This window comes from Anomaloglossus baeobatrachus, chromosome 4 (assembly GCF_048569485.1).
Source record: "Anomaloglossus baeobatrachus isolate aAnoBae1 chromosome 4, aAnoBae1.hap1, whole genome shotgun sequence".
Classification (NCBI taxonomy): domain Eukaryota; kingdom Metazoa; phylum Chordata; class Amphibia; order Anura; family Aromobatidae; genus Anomaloglossus; species Anomaloglossus baeobatrachus.
In genome coordinates, this window is record NC_134356.1 from 267358494 (window position 1) to 267369505 (window position 11012).

At 47.4% G+C, this 11012-nt stretch overlaps 1 protein-coding gene across 2 annotated transcripts in view; it reads left to right on the plus strand.

Annotated features, from left to right (window-relative positions):
• The window catches only part of RXYLT1 (ribitol xylosyltransferase 1), a 47123-nt gene extending 40088 nt beyond the window's left edge, over nt 1–7035 (plus strand). For both annotated transcript variants that reach the window (XM_075344818.1, XM_075344819.1), the window contains exon 6: nt 4933–7035. In XM_075344818.1, the coding sequence (XP_075200933.1) occupies nt 4933–5347 (415 nt within the window). In that variant the 3' untranslated portion in view covers nt 5348–7035. The remainder of the gene's footprint in view (nt 1–4932) is intronic.
• The last annotated feature ends 3977 nt before the right edge of the window (nt 7036–11012 follow it).

Genomic DNA, 11012 nt, shown 5'->3' on the forward strand with positions numbered 1-11012 from the left:
CGCTATCCAGAAACACCACGCTTATCCAGATGAGCGTTTCTCCAAACGGCTTAAAGATACACGATATCCTTTTCCCCCTGACGTGGTCAAGGGCTGGACCCAGTGTCCCAAGGTGGACCCTCCAATCTCCAGGCTTGCAGCTAGATCCTTAGTTGCAGTGGAAGATGGGGCGGCACTTAAAGATGCCACTGACAGACAGATGGAGCTCTGGTTGAAATCCATCTATGAAGCTATTGGAGCGTCGTTGGCGCCAGCATTCGCAGCCGTATGGGCACTCCAAGCTATTTCAGCTGGGCTTACACAGGTCGACACGGTCACACGTACATCTGCTCCGCAGGTGGCGCCCTTGACCTCTCAAATGTCTGCATTCGCGTCTTACGCGATTAATGCTATCCTAGACTCTATGAGCCGTACGGCAGTGGCGTCTGCCAACTCCGTGGTTTTACGTAGAGCCTTGTGGTTGAGAGAATGGAAGGCAGATTCTGCTTCCAAGAAGTGCTTAACCAGTTTGCCTTTTTCTCGTGACCGACTGTTTGGTGAGCGTTTGGATGAAATCATTAAACACTCCAAGGGTAAGGATTCATCCTTACCTCAACCCAGACAAAACAAACCCCAACAGAGGAGGGGACAGTCTGGTTTTCGGTCCTTTCGAGGCTCAGGCAGGTCCCAATTCTCCTCGTCCAAAAGGACTCAAAAGGATCAGAGGGGCTCAGATTCTTGGCGGACTCAATCATGACCAAAAAAGACAGCCGGAAGAACCGTTACCAAGACGGCTTCCTCATGACTGTCAGCCTCCTCTCTCCGCATCCTCGGTCGGTGGCAGGCTCTCCCGCTTTGGCGACATTTGGCTGTCACAGGTCAAAGACCGTTGGGTGAGAGACATTCTGTCTCACGGGTACAGGATAGAGTTCAGTTCTCGTCCTCCAACTCGCTTCTTCAGAACTTCTCCACCTCCCGACCGAGCAGATGCTCTTCTGCAAGCGGTGTCCGCCCTAAAGGCGGAAGGAGTGGTGACTCCCGTTCCTCTTCAGGAACGAGGTCGCGGTTTTTACTCCAATTTGTTTGTGGTGCCAAAGAAGGACGGGTCGTTCCGTCCCGTCCTGGATCTAAAGCTGCTCAACAAACACGTGAAAACCAGGCGGTTCCGGATGGAATCCCTCCGCTCCGTCATCGCCTCAATGTCTCAAGGAGATTTCCTAGCATCAATAGACATCAAGGATGCTTATCTCCACGTGCCGATTGCGCCAGAGCATCAGCGTTTTCTACGCTTCGTTGTAGGAAGCGAACACCTGCAGTTCGTAGCTCTACCTTTCGGGCTGGCGACAGCCCCTCGGGTCTTTACCGAAGGTTATGGCAGCAGTAGTGGCAGTCCTGCACTCGCAAGGTCACTCTGTGATTCCGTATTTGGACGATCTACTTATCAAGGCACCCTCTCAAGAGGCATGCCAGCACAGCCTGAACGTGGCACTGAAGACTCTCCAGGGTTTCGGGTGGATTATCAACTTTTCAAAGTCAAATCTAACCCCGACCCAATCACTAACATATCTTGGCATGGAGTTTCATACTCTCTCAGCGATAGTGAAACTTCCACTGGACAAACAGTGTTCACTACAGACAGGGGTGCAATCTCTCCTTCAGGGCCAGTCGCACCCCTTGAGGCGCCTCATGCACTTCCTAGGGAAGATGGTAGCAGCAATGGAAGCAGTTCCTTTCGCGCAGTTTCATCTGCGTCCACTTCAATGGGACATTCTCTGCCAATGGGACGGGAAGTCGACATCCCTCGACAGGGATGTCTCCCTCTCTCAGACAGCCAAGGACTCTCTCCGGTGGTGGCTTCTTCCCACCTCATTGTCGAAAGGAAAGTCGTTCCTACCCCCATCCTGGGCGGTGGTCACGACAGACGCGAGCCTGTCAGGGTGGGGAGCAGTGTTTCTCCACCACAGGGCTCACGGTACGTGGACTCGGAAAGAGTCCACCCTTCAAATCAATGTTCTGGAAATCAGAGCAGTCTATCTTGCCCTACAAGCCTTCCAGCAGTGGCTAGCAGGCAAGCAGATCCGAATTCAGTCGGACAACTCCACAGCGGTGGCATACATCAACCACCAAGGGGGAACACGCAGTCGGCAGGCCTTCCAGGAAGTCCGGCGGATTCTGACGTGGGTGGAAGACACGGCATCCACCATATCCGCAGTTCACATACCAGGCGTGGAAAACTAGGAAGCAGACTTTCTCAGTCGCCAGGGCATGGACGCAGGGGAATGGTCCCTTCACCCGGACGTGTTTCAGGAGATCTGTCGCCGCTGGGGGATGCCGGACGTCGACCTGATGGGGTCACGGCACAACAACAAGGTCCCGGTTTTCATGGCGCGATCCCACGATTACCGAGCTCTGGCGGCAGACGCCCTAGTTCAGGATTGGTCGCAGTTCAGGCTACCTTATGTGTTCCCACCTCTGGCGTTGTTGCCCAGGGTGCTGCGCAAGATCAGGGCCGACTGCCGCCGCGCCATCCTCGTCGCTCCAGACTGGCCAAGGAGGTCGTGGTACCCGGATCTGTGGCACCTCACGGTAGGCCAACCGTGGGCTCTGCCAGACCGTCCAGACTTGCTGTCTCAAGGGCCGTTTTTCCATCTGAATTCTGCGGCCCTGAACCTGACTGTGTGGCCATTGAGTCCTGGATCCTAGCGGCCTCAGGTTTATCTCATGAAGTGGTTGCCACCATGAGACAGGCTAGGAAACCATCCTCCGCCAAGATCTACCACAGGACGTGGAAGATATTCTTATCTTGGTGCTCTGCTCAGGGAGTTTCTCCCTGGCCATTTGCATTGCCTATTTTTCTTTCCTTCCTGCAGTCTGGGTTGGAAAAAGGTTTGTCGCTCGGCTCCCTTAAAGGTCAAGTCTCCGCGCTATCCGTATTTTTTCAGAAGCGCCTAGCGCGACTTCCTCAGGTACGCACGTTCCTGCAAGGGGTTTGTCATATCGTCCCCCCTTACAAGCGGCCGTTGGAGCCCCGGGATCTGAACAAGGTCCTAATTGCTCTCCAGAAGCCGCCTTTCGAGCCTTTGAAGGATGTTTCCCTTTCTCGTCTTTCACAGAAAGTGGCCTTTCTAGTGGCGGTCACGTCTCTTCGGAGAGTGTCCGAGCTGGCGGCGTTATCATGCAGATCTCCCTTCCTAGTATTTCACCAGGACAAGGTAGTTCTGCGTCCAATTCCAGAATTTCTTCCTAAGGTGGTATCCTCCTTTCATCTCAACCAGGATATCACTTTACCGTCTTTGTGTCCGCATCCAGTTCACCAATTTGAAAAAGGTTTGCATTTATTGGATCTGGTGAGAGCACTCAGGATCTACATTTCCCGCACGGCGCCCCTGCGCCGCTCGGAGGCACTCTTTATCCTTGTCGCTGGTCAGCGTAAGGGGTCGCAAGCTTCCAAATCCACCCTGGCGCGGTGGATCAAGGAACCAATTCTTCACACCTACCGTTCTGCTGGGCTTCCGATTCCATCAGGACTGAAGGCCCATTCTACCAGAGCCGTGGGTGCGTCCTGGGCATTACGGCACCAGGCTACGGCTCAGCAGGTGTGCCAGGCGGCTACCTGGTCGAGTCTGCACACTTTTACCAAGCATTATCAGGTGCATACCTACGCTTCGGCGGATGCCAGCCTAGGTAGACAAGTCCTTCAGGCGGCGGTGGCCCACCTGTAGGAAAGGGCTGTTTGACGGCCCTATCACGAGGTATTCTTTTACCCACCCAGGGACTGCTTTTGGACGTCCCAATTGTCTGGGTCTCCCAATTAGGAGCGACAAAGAAGAAGGGAATTTTGTTTACTTACCGTAAATTCCTTTTCTTCTAGCTCCAATTGGGAGACCCAGCACCCGCCCTGTTTTCTTAGGGATTTTGTTTTTTCGGGTGCACATGTTGTTCATGTTGAAGAGTTCAGTTCTCCGATGTTGTTCCTCGGATTGAATTTGTCTTTAAAACAGTTATTGGCTTTCCTCCTTCTTGCTTTTGCACTAAAACTGAGGAGCCCGTGATCCCACGGGGGGGTGTATAGCCAGAAGGGGAGGGGCCTTACACTTTTAGTGTAATACTTTGTGTGGCCTCCGGAGGCAGTAGCTATACACCCAATTGTCTGGGTCTCCCAATTGGATCTAGAAGAAAAGGAATTTACGGTAAGTAAACAAAATTCTTTTCTTTATGTTGATAAACTGTGGATCTTTTGTAAAACACTGTTCTGGCATGGTGTACCCCTTACAAAAAAAATTTGTTGATCAATTTGATTGCATTTTTCTGAAAAAAGCAAGTGATCATACATTGTTCTCTAATTTTGATCTCCAGTGTATATGAACTGAAGGTAGAATAATACTGCCAGTTAGAGGGGCACTTAACTGGGCACAATAGTTTGGTTAATGTGCTTGATACAAGAGTACCGAAAGGGGATAAAACGTGAATCATTGGCTGTAAACTGACTAAGGTAGGAGGGCACAAGATTTCGGTTTGCTTACTGTGAGAAATCTTTGTCATATCGGGACTATGGGGCTATAGGTGTCACTATGGAGTAAGTGGGAGAGGTCCTGCTGGATGCCGCTCGCAATCCTCTATCCGAGATGAATGTGGCTTTCATTTCAAGAAAGGTTGGGGACCACTGCTGTAATACATAGCCATGTTGCCAAATGGGGGAGACCCCAGTGTAGCTGCTATATGGCTCATATAGAATGCATAGAAGGGGCTGTCCATAGTGGACAACTCAATAACTTTCTGCTTTTCCCATTCAAATGAGCTTTAGGGTTGTGTTCACATGCCAGAGGTTAATCTGTGGCTGAAAATCTCAACAACCTTGCAGATTTTCAATTTCTCCTCTTTCCCTTCACTGTCACTTAACTTTGCAAGCAAATAGTAGTTTTACCTGCAAGACTAAACTGTTTGTTTCCACAGGTGGCAACCACAAGAGACTAATGAAAGCTATAAGAGCTATCATGATGCACTCGCACAGAGTGACCTAACATTGAGCCCAGTGGGAGTAAACACTGAGTGCTACAGACTTTATGAGGCCTGTTCCTATGGCTCTGTTCCTGTAGTAGAAGATGTGATGACACATGGAAATTGTGGAAACTCATCCGTTTACAGTAATGCACCTTTACAACTACTGAAGTCTTACGGCGCTCCATTTATTTTTATCAAATCATGGAAAGAACTTCCTGCTATCTTAAACCAGGAAAAGAACACGAGCTTGCAAGAAAAGATTCAAAGAAGAAAAAAGATTCTAGAATGGTACAGACAATTCAAATTAAAAGTCAAACACAAGTTTATAGAAACTCTAGAAAAGACCTTTCTCCATAAGGAAAAATGAAACACCGGGAACCACTAGTTTTATTTATGATGTGAACTGTTTGAAAATGTTTGAGTGTAATAGATTCTGTACTTTAATCATTTAGTGTGCACCTCCGGTACTGAAATTTATAGATGTAGGGTACACACAAGCTTCAGTGCATCTTTGTACATCCACAGTCCTCAACATCTCGGCTCGAGGAGCAAAGACTCAAAATATTACAAATATTTAAATGTTATAAAAAACATTCATATTAGAAGATATAACACTAGAAGTCCCAGAAATTTCGAGCTCCTCCCTGAAGTCCCGAAAGAGGGTCAAATGACCCTTAGTCTAAACTGAATAGAACTAACTGGAAACTAAATGGCTAAACTCAATGGAAAACAACAACCTCCTGTGGTGCGACAGTAATGGCCTTAATTACAGAACAAAAGACGGTGATTATAGGATGTTAGCTAAAATCCTTCAGGTCATTCGACCCGTCTCTGGGTTCCAAAGGTAGAAATGTTAAATGAACCCTCTCTGGGACTTCTAGTGTTAAAGGTACCAAACTTCGTTAAGGAGCCCACTAAGGCTGCTTTCACACATCCGGATTTTGCAATGCGGCACAATCCGGCTCTTTGCAGGAAAACCGCAACCGTTTTTTTTTGCTGCCGGTTGCGTTTTTCCTGCATAGACTTTAATTAGTGCCGCATTGTGCCGCATGGGCTTGCGTTCGGTCCGGTTTTTGCCGCATGCGGCAGATTTAGCCGATGCGGCGGCCGGATGGAACGTTCCCTGGCACGTTTTTTGCTCCGGCAAAAAAAAAACGCATCGCGCCGCATTCGGCCGATGCGGCGCTTTTCCCAATGCATCCCTATGGATGCCAGATGCGGCGCGATGCGGCAAAAACCGCATCCGGCCACCACATGCGGTTTTTGCCACTGTGCATGCTCAGTAGCATGCCGCAAGCGGCAAAAACCGGACCGGCCGCATGTAAAAAACTTATGCAAAGGATGCGGTGTTTTCACCGCATCCGTTGCATAGGCTTCACAGCCGGATTGAGCCGCACAGCTCAAACCGTATGTGTGAAAGCAGCCTCATATGTTAAATGCTTTGAGCTTGAGAAACAGGTGCATGTTATTTACCTTGTATGAAATCCGTAACACTGGACAGAATTAAAATGTTTAGGCCACACTGTGTCTTTATGCATTTTACTGTTTTTGGGGGTTTTTTTTTCCATCCATCAGAAGATGGAATAACTTGTCACACATTTTCCAATGGATTTCTTTACCAAGGCAAACTACTGCAACTAAGAAAATCTTTTAAACTTATGTCCATTCTAAGCTTCATTTAGTCCAGTTGTAGTGGTTGTGTGCCCAACTCCTTCCTGCCTGCAAAGGTTCTCATTTTATGGCCTGGTCTTAGCTCAAGATGAAGCCATTAATTTTACATTTTTGGCCACTACTGAATAAAAAAAATTGTCTAATTCTAGTCATGCCCTGAATAAGCTGTATTTTGTGAAATCATAATACCACTGTAAGTTATAGTTACTTTGAATATGTTTATAATATTGTAAACCTATTTCTGCAGAGTAAAAGCAGCTTTGTATGGTGGGCATACATATGGGCATTCCGTTGAAGTCTCTCTCTCTCTCTCTCTCAATAATTCACACTCTGTTTTGCATATATTTATTTATGGTGGCAGTAGAATAAAGAGGTGTTCATGCAGGTGTGCAGTGCTCTTTAAGTTTTTGAATGTTATCAATGCAGCCGATCGGTGGAAGTGCTAGAGCACCCCCTAGCTGTCATACATTTGTGGTGTATCCAGTGGACCTGCCATAAATAACTTGTGTATGGCAGAGTTCAGATGGCCATATTTGATGATTTTTATACGTAATTTTCCCCAGGTCTCCTGAACCTAACATACAACCTGATACATTTCTATGAGGCTGTAAGTTTGGGTCAGAAGACCCATGGTCAATCTGCACATTGAAGTCCATGTATACGAGCTGTGAAATATGTCTGTCTGACCTCGACTAGAAAGCTACATTTTTTTTTTTTAAATCAAGTAAATAAAAAAAACACTTGATGCACAGAGGGGCATTCACATCTCATCAGCCCCGCTCCATTCCACAGACAGCCAGCATGTTGTTGGCGGTCTAGTCCTCTGTTGGTGGGATGTCCGGTTATTATACCATGGGCATGTGGCCTCATCTGAGGATTACACAATGGGCCACTGGCGTTTTTCTACTGGATGCATGAGCATGTGCATTTACTAAGATGACCTTATGCTTTATAGACCTACTACCAGTCCACTGATTTTCCTCTGATGAACCCCAAAAATGGGGCGAAACGCGTCAATTTCTCTCTGGTTTAGTTCTTTATTAGGCTTAAGCTTATTGCTGCCGTTATTGGCATTTATCTTATTAACCATTTTGCTATAGCCCTTGAGTGATTTTTTTTCTCTGGGTTATTGCCTGAGCTTATTCCTCTTTGATGAATATTTGTTCTATGTTATAATTTGACATGGAACGATTTGCCACTTTATTCTATTTACATCTTGGTGACGGGTCCCTACTCTAGGCAAAAACAGTTTTTAGGGATGGGGAGGGGCAGCCGACAAGGAACAGGGGGCACCCAGCCCAAAAAAGTATGGTGCACCTCCGTTGGTAGGTAGAGGAAAGGGAGGGAACAGCTAGTCCCTTGTTAAACTACCCCTGGCCAATTCTTAAAGGGAACCAAACATCAGATTTTTCGTCTATAAGATGCAGCCAGTGCAGTACTGGCACTATCAGGCACAGTGTTTACTTACCATTAGTGGGCAGCTCGGGTGTTTAGGCAGCGAAATCCAACTTTATAAAGTTTGAAAATTCGTGCACTTTTTGATTGACGTGTGCACCTCTCTCCTAATGTCCGGGCGGGTTATGCACGTGTTCCCCGCCCCCCCCCCCCCCCCCGCTGCCTGTTCCTCCCTCTCTCTGGTTGTATTTAAATTTCCCTCTTCAGTGACATGACGTCGGAGTTGGCGCCTGCGCACAGCGCTTATCTCCGGCGCCATGTTTCTGAAGCCCGCAGTACCGTTCAACAGGGTGCACGAGAGGGCTGCGCATGCACCCTCGCTTCTTCAGATCCCATTGTGACCGCAGGAGTGCACGCGGTTACAACAGGACTGGAGATCAGCTGACAGGAGGACGCGATTAGCTGCAGCTACGCTTCCAGCAGCCTAGGACACCGGGGCTCGAGGTGAGTTCACAATGCTGTGAGTGCGCCCCTGCGTTGACCTGGGCTCACCTTCTCAATGCCAGGTCACCGCAGGAAAGCACTCACAGCTATGTGTGTGTGCAGTGTGTGTCTGTGCTATGAGTGTGTGTAGTGTGCGCTGTGTGTGTGCGCTGTGTGTGTGCGCTGTGTGTGTGCGTGCAGTGTGTGTGTCCTGAATCCAGGCCTGGCATTACTGGAGTTTCCTCCGGTAGCCAGTCCGACGCTGCACTGAAGTGTGTTGTTGTTTTTTTTTCTTCCAGATGATATTGGATCCGGATTGGACGGCGCGGGATCCTTGACCCAGGATTACTGCGGAGAGGGGTTCTTTATTTCAATAAAGATGGAGTCACTAATTGTGTTGTGTTTTATTTCTAATAAAAATATGTTTGTGCTTTTTTTTTTTTTTGTTTTTTTTTTATCTTTACTAGAAATTCATGGTGGCTATGTCTAATATTGGCGTAACACCATGAATTTCAGGATTAGGGCTAGCTGATAATACACACCTAGCCCTAACCCCATTATTACCCAGTGAGCTATCTGGCATCAGGGCAGCTGGAAGAGTTGGCCACAGCGCCGGAAGATGGCGCTTCTATGAAAGCGCCATTTTCTGGGGTGACTGCGGACTGAATTCGCATCTGGGGTGCCCAGAAGGCTTGGGCACTCTGCATTGCAGACTCCAATCCTCAGCTGCCTAGGTGTGCCTGGCTGGACTCAAAAATTGGGCGAAGCCCATGTCATATTTTTTTTTTTTATTTCATGAAATTCATGAAATAAAAAAATTAAAAAGGGGCTTCCCTATATTTTTTTAGTTCCCAGCCGGGTACAAATAGGCAGCTGGGGGTTGGGGGCAGCCCGTAGCTGCCTGCTGTACCTGGCTAGCATACAAAAATATGGTGAAGCCCATGTCATTTTTTTTGGGGGGGGGCAAAAATTCCTGCATTCAGTCCTAGATGGAGGATGCTGAGCCTTGTAGTTTGGCAGCTGCTGTCTGCTCTCCTGCATCCACTAGTATGCTGAGCCTTGTAGTTCTCCTCCCCCTGCCTCTCCCTCCTGCATACAGTCCTGGATGTAGCATGCTGAGCTTTGTAGTTCTGCAGCTGTCTGCTCTCCTGCATACACTAGTGGAGAATGAAGAACATATTGAAGGAAATGACATCAGACCTTTTTTTTTTTTTTTTTTTTTTTTTTAACAATCTTTAATTGCATTGTTCACTGTTAAAAAAACGCATAAAAACGCAGTGAGCAAAAATGCACCAAAATGCGGTAAAAACGCATGCATTTTTTTCCACGTGTGCGTTTTTGTCTGATCACTCATTCTTTTCTCCCTATCAGAGCAGCACCGCTCAGATCAGGAGAAATGCTCATCTCCTGTAACCTGCAGTACTCGGCTGCTGGTTATAGGACCTGCGTCACGTGAGCTACAGGAGTAATCACAAGACCAAGTGCTAACACGACAACCATCGGATCCACGTGATCCCATCACGTGACTTCCTGTGGAGGCTGGTGATTATGCGAATAAAGCGATCGCCATTAAAATGGCGCTGTGAGATTTTTACAGTGCTATTTAAGGGGTTGACAGGTACAGGTGGATAGCGCTTCCACTCGCGCCTGCAAGGCACACGTCAGCTGCACAAATCAGCTGACATTTGTGTTGATCGCTGCTGGCTAGCTGCGCCTGCTAGTGTGGATTACAAAAATGAGTGCAGGGACGGAAAATATTTAAACGGATTTGTTAAGGAGTTGATAAATGCATTAACAAACGCGGCCAAAATCTTGATCTTTCATATTTTTTTGGGTCAGAAGCTGTGTTTTTGTGACCACAGGTAAAAAAAGATGCAGCGTGCTGTCATAGCCATTGAGTTATTTGTCTGCAAAGCTGCTCAAGTTCTTGTACATTTTCTCAATATTTCAATACCTTTGTTTAAATTAAAAAACAAACATTTTAAATTAATTGTTTTTTGGGAATAGGTTCTGTTGCCCCCATGTAGAAGTTTTCAGACACTTAGTATTATGGTGCGCTTTATAATATATGTAGGACTGAGGTGCATTAGATTATACGGACGACTATATGGGGCACATTACTATATGGAGGACTGTATAGGAGAGGCAGGGGGAGCAGAACTACAAGGCTCAGCATACTCCATCCACTAGTGGATGCAGGAGAGCAGACAGCAGCTGCCAGACTACAAGGCTCAGCATCCTCCATCTAGGACTGTATGCAGGAATTTTTGCCCCCCCCTCCCACCTACCAAAAAAAAATGACACCACATTCATGGTGTCATGCCAATATTAGACATGGCCATCATGAATTTCTAGTAAAGATAAAAAAAACACAACACACAGAAAAATATCTTTATTAGAAATAAAACACAACGCAATTAGTGAATCCATCTTTATTGAAATAAAGAACCCCCTCCGCAGTAATCCTGGGTCAAGGGTCCCGC